The sequence below is a fragment of the Capra hircus genome, chromosome 1 (genome assembly GCF_001704415.2).
Source record: "Capra hircus breed San Clemente chromosome 1, ASM170441v1, whole genome shotgun sequence".
NCBI lineage: Eukaryota > Metazoa > Chordata > Mammalia > Artiodactyla > Bovidae > Capra > Capra hircus.
This window is the reverse complement of record NC_030808.1, coordinates 83,685,688-83,703,467: the sequence shown is the minus strand read 5'-3', so window position 1 is coordinate 83,703,467 and position 17,780 is coordinate 83,685,688. Positions and strand designations below refer to the sequence as shown.

At 37.7% G+C, this 17,780-nt stretch overlaps 1 protein-coding gene across 2 annotated transcripts in view; it reads right to left on the bottom strand.

Moving 5' to 3' along the window:
• MCCC1 (methylcrotonoyl-CoA carboxylase 1) overlaps positions 1-17,780 on the bottom strand; it is a 53,303-nt gene that overhangs the window by 22,307 nt on the left and 13,216 nt on the right. For both annotated transcript variants that reach the window (XM_018047484.1, XM_018047485.1), the window contains 6 exons: positions 10,603-10,724; positions 10,012-10,159; positions 9,802-9,923; positions 6,171-6,282; positions 3,194-3,275; positions 1,343-1,470 (listed from right to left, as the gene is read on the bottom strand). In XM_018047484.1, the coding sequence (XP_017902973.1) occupies positions 1,343-1,470; positions 3,194-3,275; positions 6,171-6,282; positions 9,802-9,923; positions 10,012-10,159; positions 10,603-10,724 (714 nt within the window). The remainder of the gene's footprint in view (positions 1-1,342; positions 1,471-3,193; positions 3,276-6,170; positions 6,283-9,801; positions 9,924-10,011; positions 10,160-10,602; positions 10,725-17,780) is intronic.

Below are 17,780 nucleotides of genomic sequence, written 5' to 3'. Positions count from 1 at the left end.
ACTTGAGAGATAGGCCCTGGAGCTTGAACTCTTGATTCACCACATGGTGAGACCCATTGTTTTACCTCTGCTTGGAAGCCAGATTCCAAAGTGTCTTGAACAGCATAAATAAGGTCCAGTGGCATCCTTAAGCTCTAGAAACCTTCCTCAGATAATAAAAGCCTATTTCTCTTTCTAAAGCTCTTATAGTTTCTCGACTTGCAGACATAAATGCCTACTGGTTCCCCTTCATATCCAAAAGCTTTCTTTTCCTTCATTCTTAGAAACACTTACTCCTTCATGATTTAAAAATCCTGAACTCTTCTGGTTACTACTCAAGAAAAATTATTTTCCTTGAATTCTGGAAACATAAGCACTCTTTTCAAAAGTTTCTAAACCTAATACAGTTTTTCTGACACACACTAACACTTACTACCCTGATGTGTAGCTCCTAAGGCTACAGAGGCCAGAAGAATCTTATGGCTCAGTTAAAACCACCAATCATCCCCAAGGAACCAGCAAAATGAATGTTATATTATTGTCCACAGAAATTTTGCAAAGCTAAAATTATCAAAATAATCAAGACTTTAGCATCACAACACTGAAAAAATAATCTAGATTCAGGTATATAGAGAACAAAGAACCCTACAGAGATTAAGAACATTCATACTACTTAAAAACATTATGATGTTAAAAAATAGACTGTAAAAATCTACTGTTTTTAATAAAGAGAACAAAACAGTCAAAGTTATTATCATTAATATTTGAGGCAATAAGCTTTGTAAAACTCTGATTTAGGCTGTGAGGAGACGCTGTAGACGTACTAGTTCAGTAGAATGCTGTGTCATAGCAATGTCAAAGTGCTCTGAACATTTTTTAGACATTTATTCTAAATGGCCACACTCATCCCTTTATGGGCCATTAATAGTATGTCAGAACTTGCACAGAGACCACTCTGTAAATCTGAACTGTTCCTTCAGCTCTTCATTCTCAATTCTTCTTAGCTTATTTCACCTTGGCAAGCATCTATCCTGCCTCTAAAATCTAATGACGGCCTGGTCCTGAATGATGTGGCCTCAGGTAGAAGACAAGGCTTTGCGTTGAGACAATGTGGTCACAAGCCTCACCGACAGCAGCTCGCCTGTTGGCTGCCCCAGGTCTAAGGGGGAAAGATGCTAAGTGACAGATTAGAAATCTGAGTCCATAAAGTGCACCAAATGTAACGTCACCATTAACCTCCCATTTTCCTATACTTATGACAACCACGAAGAACTGAACCCTTATCCAAAGTGACACCTTCTTTTAAGAGGCCAGAAGGGAACATATTCTCAACACTGATCTTTAACAGAAAAAATACTCCCACCCTAAGTTGCCATTCCACCAAGTCAGTTCCTGTGATCATCTCGGTGACAGGATGTTCCACTTGCAGCCTTGTATTCATCTCCATAAAGTAGAAATTGTGCTTTGAGTCCATGATAAACTCCACGGTTCCTAGAATATAAAATACAGTGGTCACATTTCAACAGCATTTAGTCAATAGGAATCAAAATCTTTCACAAAAGATCATATCAAGTTTTATGGTCACCTTCATCGAATAGTAAACAGTTTGCTTTTCATGAAGAAAACATCTCAAATTCTGCAGCAGCAAATGATTCTCAAAACTAGGGAGCCACATGAAATTAAACAATAGAAAAGTACATTTGGGGTTTTGAGCAAATGGCAAGCCCAAGTTATGAATCAGTCAGCTGTCAGACCAGTGAGAACATGACTGGACCATGTGTTACTGCTCCTGTGCACCAAGTCCCTAGAAACCTCACACTCTGACATCCCATCTCACTCTAACTTCGTGGAGAAAAACACAACGTTTTTTTCTCTTGACTGTGTGCTTCGGAAGTGTCTTTAAAAAAGTCCTTCTTCTAGTGACCCACTGGGAGATTACTCAGTAACTAAACATTATGTTAACGTCTTCTTTTTTTTTTAATAGAAATTTTCCTTTGTTTTATTATTTTAAACATTTAAAACATTTATTGAGAAGAACTAAATAAATGGAGAAATGTTCATGGGTAGGAAGACTCAACATTATTAAAATGTCAGTTCTTCCCAACTTGTCACAGACGTTATCAGGGAAATGCAAATTAAAACACTGAGATACACACCTATTAGAATGGCCGTAACCTGGAACACTGACAACACCAATGCTGGTAAGGATGAAGAGCAGCAGAAACTCTCCCACAAGCTGGTATAAATGCAACATGGCACAGCCACTTTTGAACAGTTTGGTAGTTTCTTACAAAATCAAACATACTCTTACCCTGTGATCTAGCAATCATACTTCCTGGTATTTGCCCAGAAGAACTGAAACTATGTCCACACAAAACCCTGTACATAGCTGTTTATAGTAGCTTTATTTATAATTCAGAAATGACCTATCAAGCCATGGAAACATATGGAGGAAACTTAAATACATATTACTAAGTGCAAGAAGCCAATCTGAACAATGAAAAGCCTATGTACTGTATGATTCATTCTGGAAAAGACAAACTATGGAGGCAATAAAACAGTCAGTGATCGTCAGGAACTGGAGACAGGGAAGACTAAGAGTGTCTTTAGGGCACTGAGACTATTCTGCAAGATGCTGCAATGGTGGGCAGATGTGGGCTGCATGTCATTATCTACTTCTCCAAACTCACACAATGTACACCCAGAGTGAACCCAAACTGTAAACTATGGGCCCTGGGTGATAAAGACGTGTATATGCAGGTTCATCAGTTGTAACAAAAATACTGTTCTGGCACAGGATATTGCTAGAGGAGGAGGCTGTGTGTGTAGGGGCACTGGGGGCATGGGAACTCTCTGAACTTGCTGCTCAATTTTCCTCTGAACCTAAAACTGCTCTAAAAAGCTAAAGTTTACTAATTTTAAAAAATGCAAAAATTTCATTTTAATGATTTTATTTTAAAATAGGGTAGAAAACATCAAATAGCATTACATATAATTAGGCTAAGTACTGTTTAAATGATTTTTTCCCCCAAATATACATGTATATAAACCAACATTTATGTTCACATACTGGATCCAAATGTAAAATGTATTTCTTAATGTGGATCTAGTCAAAAGTTTGAAAGTCAATGATTTAAAAACTATATATTTCATTTGCCTTTCAAAACACAAATAATTTTTCCTCCCCTTCTATTAGAAGCAAATCTTAAAATACCTGCACCAACATAATTTACAGCTTTAGCAGCTCTGACTGCAGCTTCTCCGAGCTTTTTTCTTACTTCAGGTTTAATACCAGGCTATGAAAAAATATTTGAAATAAATTTCCATTAGTACTTTGTTCTACAAGAGGTTTCCATTAAGATTCAATGTTACATTTCTATGTCACAAATACTACATTAAAGAGATAATAAGGATAAATATCTATTTCATCATGAAATTCTGTCTTACACCACAGTTCAACTGTCTGTATAACAAAGTATAATGATTCTGTTAGTAATTTCTATGAATTGCAGATATTACTTAGCACCTACAAAATAACCATCTTTTCTTTCTTTTTGGCTGCGCTTTTTGGCTTGTGCGATCTTAGCTCTCTGACCAGAGATAGAACCTGGGCCCATGGAAGTGAAAGTGCAAAGTTCTAACTACTAGACCACCAGGGGATTCACCAAAATAACCTTCACAGCCATGTGTGCAGTTAAAATTACTTGTATCAGTACTAAAACTTTGAACAATCTCTTTTTGTCTCAAAATGAATAAAGGAATATGGGTCATATGCCCCCAAATTACTTTGGAATAAAGGTAAACCTTGAGATTGCAAGTTAATAAATGTTCAAGGACTTCCTTGGTAGTCAGTGGTTAAGACTCTGAACTTCCACTTCAGGAGGTATGGGTTCAATCCCTGGTTGGGGAACTGAGATCCTGCATGGCAGAGCCAAAAATAAAAAAGTGTTCATAAAGAGAAATGTATATCAAAAGTAGGCAAAACCTTTTAACATTGTTCAGTGGTGCTCAACAGATTTTTATTTATGCAATCACTGCTTGAAAATAAGGATTTATTGAAATTGTTGACATTTACTTCAGACAGTTGTGCTCATTTCACATGCTAATAAGGTTATGCTCAAAATTCTTCAGCTAGGCTTTAGCAGTATGTGAACTGAGAACTTCCAGATGTACAAGTTGGATTTAGAAAAGGTAGAGGAACCAGAGATCAAATTGCCAACATTCACTGGGTCATAGGAAAAGCAAGAGAATTCCAGAAAAACATCTACTTCTGCTTCATTGATTACTCTAAAGCCTTTGACTGTACGGATCACAACAAACTGGAAAATTCTTCAACAGATGGGAATACCAGACCACCTTACCTGCCTCCTGAGCAATCTGTATGAAGGTTAAGAAGCAACAGTTAGAACCAGACATGGAACAACAGACTGGTTCCAAATAGGAACAGGAGTACGTCAAGGCTGTATATTGTCACCCTGCTTACTTAATTTATATGCAGACTACATCATGTGAAATGCCAGGCTGGATGAATCACAAGCTGGAATCAAGATTACCAGGAGAAATATTAACAACCTCAGATTTGCAGATGATACCACTCTAACAGCAGAAAATGAAGAGGAACTAAAGAGCCTTTTGATGAGGGTGAGAGAGGAGAGTGAAAAAGCTGACTTAAAACTCAACATTTAAAAAACTAAGATCATGGCATCAAGTTCCATCACTCCATGGCAAATAAAAGGGAAAAAGTGGAAGCCGTGACAGATCTTATTTTGGGGGGCTCTAAAATCACTGCAGACGGTGACTGCAGCCATGAAATTAAAAGATGCTTGCTCCTTGGAAGGAAAGAACAAACTTAGCATATTAAAAAGCAGAGATGTTACTTTGCTGACAAAGGTCCATATAGCCAAAACTATGGTTTTTCTAGTAGTCATGTAAGGATGTGAAATTTGGACCATAAAGAAGGCTAAGTGCCAAAGAATTGATGCTTTCAAATTGTGATGCTGGAGAAGACTTGAGAGTCCCTTGGACCGCAAGAAGATCAAACCAGTCAATCCTAAAGGAAACCAACCCTGAATATTCACTGGAAGGACTGATGCTAAAGCTGAAGCTCCAATACTTCAGCCACCTGATACAAAGAGTGGACTCACTGGAAAAGACCCCGATGATGGGAAAGACTGAATGCCAGAGGAGAAGGAGATGACAGAGGATGAGGTGGTTGGATGGTATCACCGACTCAAAAGGACATGAGTTTGAGCAAACTCTGGAAGACAGTAAAGGACAGGGAAGCCTGGTGTGGAGCAGTTCATAGGGTCTCAAAGAGTCAGACATGACTTAGTGACTGAACAACAACTTCAAACAGTACAATATATTCTGCAACAGAAATTAAAGTCTGAATATAGTATGAGAATAACAAACTGATTAACCAGAAACTTTAGATCCATGATCTTTTAGAAATACATATTTTTAAAAACTCATATATAACTTTGGACACAAAAGAGGCCTATAGCAGTAGCAGGTTGCAAAGAAATGTAAATCCCAAAATAGGTAATTCTAGGAGTAGTTCTTGCCTGGAGAATCCCAGGGACGGGGGAGCCTGGTGGGCTGCCGTCTATGGGGTCGCACAGGGTCGGACACAACTGAAGCGACTTAGCAACAGCAGCAGCAGCAGCAGGAGTAGGCCATGACCCAGAAAACAAGCTGTGCCAATCAAGAGGTAGTCTCAAAGAGATGTACACAATTCTAAGGGGACAAAGTTGCCAAATAAGAGCAAATAGCTCTCCTATACAATAAAACCTTTAAGTTGGGAATACCATTAGTGTATTTTAGGAACATCTGAAGTAGCAGTTAGGGAGTCTTCTTCAGAAAGAATACATTCAATTAACATTCCTCAAACATGCTAGGTAATTACAATTTAAAATCTGCATGGAAACAGTAGCTGTTCACTGTAAGTCAGGTCCCAAGTGGATCAGAGCAGCTTTTTCTAGACACTATCCAGAAGGATCCAAGCCCTAGTGTGCCCTCTGAACACCAACCTGCTCCTCATCCCTAAAACCACAGTGAAATTGGATTACTACTACTGGAGAGTAGCTGTTCAGCAGCACTTTGAGGGAGACACTAGCTTCACAGATTTCTGACATGGAAGTCTGGGGTTTACAATGTAGAAAAGCTGACAAATTTCTTTACAAGATCCTTACCCCTGGGGCCTCTTCAATGATCTTCTGATGTCTCCTCTGTACACTACAGTCTCTTTCAAACAAGTACACGACATTGCCATGGTGGTCACCAAACACCTGCACTTCTACATGCCTATTTAAAAACCCAACGAAAAGTCTCCATTTGTAGGTTGAACATTCAAGAAAAAAAATTATATACATGGAATGAGTGAGAAATAAGAAAACTGAGAAAACACTGGAGACTGTATCGATGACCTCACAGTAGGAGCAAGTAGCAAATACAAGCCGACAAGGGAAAGACTGATAAATCTGACTATATCAAAATTACAAATTATAGCTGCATGTCATGTATCCTCAAAAAGTCAGTGACAACATTTTTTTTTAATGATTGGAGAATTTAAAAAAGCAACTCTTATAGTCAGATTTTAAACTAAGGCAGACTGAAAATTACAAGGGCTTATCCATAGAAAGGTTAAGGAATAAATTTACATGGGTCATTAGTTTTTTAGAACATATTAATATTAAATCAAAAACCAAAAAACGTCACTGTAATGTTGAGTGTAACATAGTATAATTATCAGAAATCATATTAAGAATAAATGTACCTAACATTTAAAAAAAGAAGGGTAACCCAGACCATTTGGTGAACATGAAAGCATTCTTCCCAGGAGATTCATTTTGATATGTTCACACTGTAGTTCATTTCACACATTCACCACTATAATACAGAAATTTTTTTGCAGTTAAATTTTTGTTATTTAGTTGCTAAATTGTGTCTCACTCTCTTCCAGCCTGCCAGGCTCTTCTGTCCATGAGATTTCCCAGGCAAGAATACTGGAGTGGGTAGGCATTTCCTACTCCAGGGGATCTTCCTGATTCAAGGATCAAACCTGCATCTCCTGTACTGGCAATACAATTCTTTACCACTGAGCCACCAGGGAAGCCCTCGGTTGAGTTTTTAGAGTAAAAAGTATCAAACATACAAGAAATTTTTTAAAAATCCAGGAAGTCTTCTGATGTCCTATTTCAGCACAATGGCTAATCTCTGTTCCTTTTTGTTCACCTCATGAAACACTTCATTAAACCCCTTGGAAGATATGTTTTTCCTTCACGTATCACTTCTACTGAATGTTCTATTTAAAAATGTCCCAATTTGTCCAACATATTCTCTTGACAAAATAATAGGAGCTGATTTCTTCCTTTGGGATTTACCTCTTGATCTTTCCTGGTTTTATTTACTCGTAAGCTACCAACACCAAACTCATTCTTGCTATCATTATTTTGAATAAACTTATCTGTGAGATCAATTAAGAATCAAAAGCCCAAGAGATTCTATGTCCCCCCTAGTATTCTTCCTTTCATTATAGAGACCCAAGTTCCTGACTTTACCACACCCACTGACTCTCCCTTTTCCTTTAGCTGTCCCAGGAAAGGAGACACTGGAGCAGGAACTCCAGGTTCTGAAAGGAGCACTGGAGGCCACACCAAGAGCACAGGACAGCTCTTTTCTGACGTCTCAGAAGCTGGAAACATTTTCCCTTGGCTCTTTACAAAGGACGCCCTCTGACGATCTGTGTTCTGTTAGGATTCCTACAGTTGTCAAATCACTCTTGTTATTTCCCCTTTTCTGATGATCCTTTTCTGTGTTGTTTTATCTAACGTAGAGATTCTGGAGCACAGTGTCTGAGAACCAGGAAGTGCATCAAATCCCAGTCACTCCAATTCAGTCATTGCCGGGGTCTGGCTAGATACACAGATGCAGCTGGTTTCTGGTAGGAATGCCTTGATATTTTCTAAGAGTTCTAAAGTTTTTATTTTCCTATTTACACTTTTAATCCATCTAGAATGTATACTGAATATAAAGTGAGGAAGGAGTCTGATTTTTTTTTTTTTAGATTAAAATAGTACACTTTGAAGACTGTTACCTATCCCAACCTTTCAAATAAGCTCAATAGTTCTAATCAGATATATAATACATTTTGATTTCTACTTTTCTCAGTTATTGGCACCACATTCTTCTGGCCCTCCATTAATTCAACAAGTAATTATTTAGCAGAATATAAAATAGTGTGATTATCATGATATTGAAATGTTATTACTAGAAAATACAGAAGACAAATATGTAGAAATGCTAATACTTATAATGATTTTGTTTTCCATATCTTGTATTTTTCAAGTTTGTAATGTATTTATATTACTTTTCCTGATGCCTATCATGAAGAAAATATTTTGAGACTGACTTTTTAAAACTGTCACATTCTAAATGAATTTAATTTACTGTGCCATGCTCAGGGACAATTCTAAATTTTGTAAGGCTTGAAACAAAAACAATTTGGGAGCCCACTTTAAGAAAAGTACAAAAAATAGGTATAGAATCTTCAAAGGTGCCCATAGAAGAGAAGGGACTAAAGCTTTAGCTCATCATCTTCAAGGTAAATCTCTCTCTGGTTATTGTTACAAAATGAATTACTCTTGATAAAGTCACTTTTGACTTACAGGTTTATATATGTGTGTATCTGTATATTTAACACAAAATCTATGAAACAAGAAGCTTTTATAATCAGTATCTTACTTTAAGCAATACACGTGAAAATAAAATTTCTAATAAAATAAATTAGAAATGCACATGGTTATTTGCTGTAGTGGCACCCAGAGAAGCAGTTTAGTGTGGTCACTGGGAGTGTGAATTCCAGAGTCAAATTGCCTGGGTTCAAATCTCAGCTTCACCAATTCCTAATTTGGAGACCTCAGGCAACTCAGATGACCACTCCGCTGCTCAGTGTATTCACCTGAAAAAAAGAGAACAGGGCGTACCTAATGGGACTGTTGCAGGAATTAGATTAGAAATGGAAGGACAGCAAGATTACTACTTGTTTCCCTGGTGGCTCAGTGGTAAAGGATCCACCTGCAATGCAGGAGACCCGGGTTCAAATCCTGGGTTGGGAAGATCCTCTGGAGAAGGGAATGGCAACCCACTCCAGTATTCTTGCCTGGAGAATCCCCATGGACAGAGGAGCCTGGCAGGCTACAGTCCACGGGGTTGCAAAGAATCTTAGAAATATACTAAGATTACTACTTAGTACATGTGAAATACTTAAACCCTGGCCATGATTAAGTGCAAAATAAGGGTGAGCTATTAGTATTATTTGTTAACATATCACTTATAACTACAATTCAAGTTGGGTAACTATTTCCATTTTCTGAACATCTCAGATGATGCTTACAGAGTTCTGTAATATAAAGCTTAATTTCTTACAAGAATTTTACTTTGAAAAGACTAAATGCCATCAACAAGAAATGCAATGAGTGAATTAATGATACATCTTTATCATGGAACCAATAAACCCCAATAAAAAGAATGAGGTATATCTGTATTTACTGCCAGAGAAAGATGTCTACCATATAATACTAGCATATATTATTAAGGTTCTATTTACTGTTCTTCTGTATGTATCTTGTATTCTGTGTGTCTATGCATAAATGTTTCTATTCATGTAGAAATGCCTGGAGGAATACATACCTTAATATAGGTGGAGTAGGACTGAGGAACTTAATGTACTCATGTACTCTTGGAACTTTATATTTTACATAATGTGCTTGCATTTCTAACTCAATTTTAAAATTTGAGTCAGAAAAAGAGAGCTGAACCTACCTTGGTGTGTCCACAAACTTCTCAATCAGCATGGCATCATCATTGAAAGACTTCTTAGCTTCTCTCCGTGCTGATTCTAACTGCTCTTGAAATTCTTTTTCAGATCTAACGATCCTCATACCCTAAGATGGAAAGATAGTGATGTCTACAGTATAAGTAAAACAACTTAGACTAGTCCAAAACAGAAAATACAAGCACGCACAACCTTACTTTTCCTCCTCCACCACGGACGGCTTTAATCATGACGGGGTAACCAATTGTCCTAGCGTGCTCTTTCAGGCATTGGTCTGACTGGTCCTCCCCATGATAACCCTCCACAACAGGCACTCCAGCAGCAGCCATGATGGATTTAGATGTGCTTTAGAATAAAAAAATTGATATGCTCCAAAGCTATGAATTATTTCATACAAGAAAAACATAAATACTGCCGAGTCTATAAAATACAATGGAACTTTAAAAAGAAAACACTCCATAGGAAAGAAAGGACTATAGTCTGAGACAACTAATATTAATTAATACAATTGTTAAAATGTCTACTAGTTTTCTCAACCCAGTTTTCATATGGTAGTTCATTCCATCCTATTTTTTAATCCCAAAAAACTGATCAACATATTGATTACCAACACAATTATTACGCTTGATACTTGAATATTTTCTGTAACGCATTGTAGTGGCATATACATAAGTTATGCCTATGATGACATAAAGATATATTAACCTATTACCTAGGTCTATTGTAGGTAAAATAAACCATTTCAATTCATCTTCTTATGGCCGTATTTAAAAGATACACGCTCATACCTCTTTATACCCATGTCTCTAATTGCTGATGAAGGAGGACCTACAAAAATAATTCCTTCTTGCTTACACAGTTCGGCAAATTCCATGTTTTCTGAGAGAAAGCCATATCCTGGATGGATAGCCTAGAAGGGAGAAACGAACAGATAAGCTTTCTGGTGCCCCACTGGCAGACTGCAGCACAGGTGATGGCATCTCCCTCTGGGGAGGCCCCTCCCTGTGCTATGGACAGGTACATATGGTCTCTATCAGAACATGTTTCCAAAGAGACGTCCGAACTTTACTTTTCTAATATATTTTTAATTGAAGCATATTTGATTTACAACTGAATTTTCATACTAAAGTTCTGAAGCCTTACCTGAAACAGAAAAACAATATTTCTTTTTATGGTGGTAATATCATATCAAATTTACCATTTTAACCACTTTCAGTGTATAGTTCAGTGGCGTTAAGTATGCTCACAATGTTGTGCAACCATCACCACCCATCAACCCCCAAATTCTATACCTATTAAATAATAATTTCCCATTCCCTGATAACCTCTATTTTATTTTCCATCTTTTCTGTACCTGATAAAAGGGAATCAAACAATATTTGCCTGTTTGTCTCTGGCTTATTTTATTTAGCATGCAATTTTCAAGTATTAGAATATCATTCCTTTTTACGGCTGCATAATGGTCCACTGCAGTTACAGTCTACATTTTGTTCATCCGTGTCTATCTGATAGACATGCAGACTGCTTTGGTTACTGTGAATAATGCTGCTATGAACATTAGTATACAAGTATCCTGCTTTACATTCTTTCAGGTATATATGAAATGTCAAGGAATATTTGCAGTTAGGAGTAAAGAACTTCAGGGTGGTAAAGCAGGTAGGTGGCGGTTTGCTCTCTCTACAAAGCTGGCCTAGAACTGAAACCGTGTGCCCAAAAGTTGCAAAGAGCACCCTTATACAATACTAACTCATTTAGCTTCAGGTCACTATCTGCTGATGCTGCCTTTCCAGAAAAAAAGCTAAGAATCAAACAAAAGTCATATAGTCAAACAGTAGTAAAGTCTGTATACACTTCAGTGAAAAAGGACCCTCTTAGATTTTAACCTAATCACTTGCAACTTACTCAGAGTTTTAAGAAATTTACTTGGCTGTCTTATCCCACAGAAGAGGAAAATCAGTAACTGAATGACTGCAAGATTTCTAAGAGAAACATCCTGACAGTGAAAAGGGAGAAAAGAAAGGAGAGTAAAAAGTGGAATAGGCTTATGTGGTTTAGCAAGGAGTAAGGCAACTTCAACTTCTATAGTCCTGAGGGCATTTCTGTCCTTTTAAAATAATAATTAAGTATGTATAATTATAACCAAGAGAATGTGAAAAGAAAAAAGCTTATCCAACCCTATTTCAAAACCGTTATGTCCAAAGAACCTTTCAAAATAAAAGGGGTAAGCTTTAGACATCTGGGAAACTCCTGTGACTAGAAAAACCCACATCTTAGGAACAGCACATAGCAATATGCTAGATACTGAATACAAATAATCACATTTTGATGTCAGCTCAAAGTTTTGTTCCTTTTAAACCAAAGTTCGATTTTAGTCATTTTATATGAAATGTTAAATATTATTTATGTGAGGCAAAGTAAAACAGGTCTACATGCCAGTCCTATCTGATTTTTTAACAGCTTTTTTAAAGGTAGAATTTACAATATGAAACATTCACCCATTTACAGTCTGATGAATCGAGCACATTTAGATAACTGTGCTGTAACTGGACTGTGACTATACCCCAGCTTTACGACACTTCTACCAGAATTCCTATATGCCCGTATGCATAAATGATGAATCCTTGCTCACAGAACCAAGCAACTACTGACTTGCTTTCTTTCTATATAGTTTTACCTCTTTTAGAAGACTCATATAATGGAACCATATAGTCCACAATTTTATATGTCTGGCTTAAACTTACCATAATTTTCTGTGGTTCACCAGCAAAAAGAAAAAGAAAGAGTGGCATACTGATGCATGCCACAACAAGGATATATATACCACTTTTGTTTACAGACTATATGGCTATATCACATTAAAAAAATTTTTTTATTTATTTTTAGTCATTGAATTTTTGCTGTGCTGAGTCTTCGCTGCTGCCGGGGCTTGTCTCGTTGAGGGGAGCAGGGGCTACTCTGGTGGTGCACAGGCTCCTCATTGGGGTGGCTTCCCTTGTGGAGCACAGGCCCCAGGCACAAGGGCTTCAGCAGTCGTGGCCACGTGCTCAGCAGTTTCGGCTGCCAAGCTCTGAACACGGGTGTAGCTGCTTCCCGCATGTGGGATCTTCTTGACCAGGGATTGAACCTGTGTCTCCTACATTGGCAGGTAGATTCTCTACCACTGAGCTATCAGGGAAGCCCACACATTTTGTTTTTTATTAATTTGGATTTTTCTCAGTTTTTGGCTATTATGATTAATGCTATTATAAACATGCATGTGTAGGTCTTTAATTTTTCTCAGAAATGTTTCATAGTTTTCAGTAGATAGGTCTTGAACTAACTTTTTTACTAAGTGTCTGATTTTCATTGATGTTATTGCAAATACAACTGCTTCCTTAATTTTATTTTCAAAGTGTTTGTTGCTAGCCTCCCTTCTTTTGGAACAGATATAATTCAACAGAACCCTGATTAACTAGATAAATACTCTCTTTTTGTAACTAAGAAGAAAAGTAGCTGTCTCTTTGCAAACAATAATATTCAAACACGTTATGGGAATGGCCTCAAGGAATTTAACTAATTTCTTTTAGGGTAAACACTGATATATACAAACCACAGTATCCTCAAGCATTTGAATGGATTAAAAAGGAAATCTAACAATGCCACTACCACCAGTGGGCTAATTTCCTAGCCATCAGCCATGTGTTTAGCTGCCAATTCACCCTGGTGCGACACAGGATTGCAAGCCTTTTTAGACTGTTCATCCTTTGGTAATAAGACACCTTTAACATGAAAGACAGAAAACTGGTATCATCTCCTACCCTTAAATCTCTGCCAAAATAATTCCTTCCATGTTTACAGTTAGTGTCTCTTCTGCTCTGCACTTGATCAAGCATATACATAGACACAAAGTTGTTGCTGTTACTATTGGCTCTGTCTTCAGCAAAACTGAGATGTGTCTGCTTTCCACGGTGGAGCAGACAATTCATACTCCTCAAATCCTTGTTTTGTGTGTGTATGATTTTAAAATATCTCTAATAAAGTTATTTATTCCTGGTGGCACATTAAAAGAAACTGGAGCACTTTCACAAAACATTCGTGTTTAGGAGCTAATCCAGGTAACCAGCTTTTCACTAAATAATAATATACTTATAAAAAAAGTAAGGAAGTCGCTCAGTCGTGTCTGACTCTTTGCAACCCCATGGACTATACAGTCCATGGAATTCTCCAGGCCAGAATACTAGAGTGGGTAGCTGGTCCCTTCTCCAGGGGATCTTCCCAACCCAGGGATCAAACCTAGGTCTCCTACATTGCAGGCGATTCTTTACCAGCTGAGCCACAAGGGAAGCCCCTTTACAAAAAAATGTACATTGTAAGTATACAGCTTTTTTAAACATAGTTTTCATAAATACTCAGTTCAAGAAACAAATAATCATCAACATTCCATCAGAGAGCAGAAAGCTCTCTTCCAGGTAATTTTAGGTCCCGCCCAAGGTACTACATCAACATTTTCTTTAAAAGGCTCCTCAGTGATTCTAATCTTTAGCCAGAGCTTACTACTGCTACCTCTTTCCCAGCCACAGAAGACCTGAGACAACTGACAATCAACAGGACCAGTCTAATGAGCATGCTTACCATTGTATCTTCCAGAGTCTCTCAATACAGCCACGTCACGGAACAAATTACCAGAAATTTAGCTCCTGAGTAAATTTTACTCTAGTGTCTATAAAAATGCCTATGTCAAAATGGCCACATTTAGAATTCTACATGGAAACACAAAAGACTTCAAATAGCCAAAACAATTTTAAGAAAGAACAGAGCCGGAGGAACCACACTCTCTGACTTTAGACCATACTACAAAGCTACAGTAGTCAAAGCAGTATGGTACTGGTATAAAAATAGACATACATCAATGGAACAGGATAGAGCCCAGAAAAAAAAATCCATATATTTATGTTCAATCTACAACAAAGGAGGCAAAAATATACAATGGAGAAAAGACAGTCTGGTACATATATAGCCACATGTAAAGGAATAAAATTAGAACATTCTCTAACATCATATACAAAGATAAACTCAAAATGGATTAAAGACCTAAATGTAAGACCAGATACTATAAAACTCCTAGGGGAAAACACAGGCAGAACACACTTTGACATAAATTGCAGCAATCTATATTTTTTTGATCAGTCTCCTAAAGAAAAGGAAATAAAAGCAAAAATAAACAAAAGGAACCACATTAAAATTAAAAGCTTTTGGTCAGCAAAGGAAACCACTGCCAAAACTAAAACACAATCTACTGAATGGGAGAAAATGTTTGCAAATGATATGACTGATACGGGATTAATATGCAACATATAAACAACTCATACAATTCAACATCAAAAAAACACACAACCTAATTAAAAAATGGGCAGAAGAACCCAATGGACATTTTTCCAAAAAGGAAATGCAGATGGCCAACAGGCACATGAAAAGATGCTCAACATCACTAATAAACAGGGAAATACAAATCAAAACTACAATGACATATCACCTCACAACTGTAAGAAGGGCTACCATCAAAAAGAACAGAAATAATAAATGCTGGTAGGGATATGGACAAAAGGGGATACTTCTGCACTGTTGGTGGGAATGTAAATTGGTGCAGCCACTATGGAGGCTTCTCAAAAATCTGAAAAGAGAACTACCATATAACCCAGCAATTCTACTCCCAGGTATATATCTGGGGGAAAAAAATGAAAACACTAATTCAAAAAGATATATGCACCCCAATGTTCACAGAAGCATTATTTACAATTGCTAGGATCTGCAAGCAACCTCAATGCCTATCAATAGATGAATGGACGAAGAAGATCTGATCTATGTACACAATGGAATACTATTCAGCCATAAAAAAGAATGAAATTTTGCCATTTGCAGCAACATGAATGGACTTGGAAGGCATTATGTTAAGTAAAATAAATCAGACAGAGAAAGACAAATATGGAGTCACTTATATGAGGAATCTAAAAAATACAACAAGCTAGTGAGTACAACAAAAAAGAAACAGGGAGTTCCCTGGCAGTCCAGTGGTTAGGACTCAGTACTCTCATAGCCAGGGTCGCAGGTTCAATCTCTGGCCAGGAAATTAAGACGCTGCAAGTTACACTGCGTGACCAGAAAAAAAAAGCAGACTCACAGATACATAGAGCTACCAGTGTGGAGAGGGAAAAAGGGAGAAGCAAAACAGGGGTAGGAGACTAAGCAATATAAACCATTTTGTATAGAATAAGCTACAAGAATACACTCTACAACATGGGGAATATAGCCAATATTTTGTAATAACTGCAAGTGAAATGTATCCTTTAAAAATTGTATAAAAATTTTAAAAAAGAATTCTATATCTTTTGCAAACTTCTTTCAATATCACTGCTGCTACTGCTGCTAAGTCATTAATCAATGTCCTTTATTAAAACAATCAATACGATTCTTGTCAAAGTGAGGGCAAGGTCTGCTCCCCTAATTGGCAAATAGCCTTTTAGTGAAGAACGCTGTGGGCTTCCCAGGTGGCCCTAGGGGTAAAGTCCCTGCCTGCCAATGCAGGAGATGTAAGAAACACGGGTTTGATCCCTGGGTTGGGAACATCCCCTGGAGGAGGACACGGAAACCCACTCCAGTATTCTTGCCTGGAGAAACCCATGGACAGAGAAGCCTGGCAAGCTACAGTACATAGGGTTACAAAGAGTTAGATGTGACTTAGCATGAACGCAAGCAAGCAAAGAGCCCTGTAAATTGTAACCTACCAAAGAAAGCTGAGTGCTGAAGAACTGATGCTTTTGAATTGTGGTGTTGGAGAAGACTCTTAAGAGTTCCTTGGACTGCAAGGAGATCCAACCAGTCCATTCTGAAGGAGATCAGTCCTGGGTGTTCTTTGGAAAGAATGATGCTAAAGCTGAAACATCAATACTTTGGCCACCTCATGAGAAGAGTTGACTCACTGGAAAAGACTCTGATGCTGGGAGGGATTGGGGGCAGGAGGAGAAGGGGACGACAGAGGATGAGATGGCTGGATGGCACCACCAACTCGATGGATGTGAGTTTGAGTAAACTCCGGGAGTTGGTGATGGACAGGGAGGCCAGGCGTGCTGCAATTCATGGGGCTGCAAACAGTCAGACATGACTGAGCGACTGAACTGAACTGAAACTTCCTTTTTGATCAGGCAGCTTTCTCTGGCCTAAGTTTTCTGACTTAATTCCAATCACTATGCCCCAATAATAGTCCCATATTACTTATTACTTACTTTTACTCTTAACCACTATCTGTAATACTTGCAATTCACCTCAAATCTTAAATATCCAGGCAAAACGTGTGAAGATTATTTGTGTTGCTGTAACACTATTTGTGTTCTTACAGCATCTAATGTAATACTAATCCAGAGAGACATGGCGTTGACAAACTCCCAGAATTAACATATGACACATTTGCTACAGAGTCATTACTTACACTGAAAAATGGTCTCAGTGAACTGCCATTAAAAAGGAAAAGGATTTTCACCTCTTTGATTAGAAAGCAAAGATAAAATAAGGAAACTGACTGGCTTACAAGAAGTTATTTTTGAAATTTCTGATTAAACCTTCCTCTTTCCCAAAATGCCAGACAAGGTCTATTAAACACACTAGTAAAGTAATGCTTAAAATTCTCCAAGCCAGGCTTCAACAGTATGTGAACTGTGAACCTCCAGATGTTCAAGCTGGATTTAGAAAAGGCAGAGAAACCAGAGATCAAATTGCCAACATCTGCTGGATTATCAAAAAAGCAAGAGAGTTCCAGAACAACATCTATTTCTGCCTTATTGACTATGCCAAAGCCTCTGACTGTGTGGATCACAATCAACTGTGGAAAATTCTGAAAGAGATGGGAATACCAGACCACCTGACCTGCCTCTTGAGAAATCTGTATGCAGGTCAGGAAGTAACAGTTAGAAATGGACATGGAACAACAGACTGG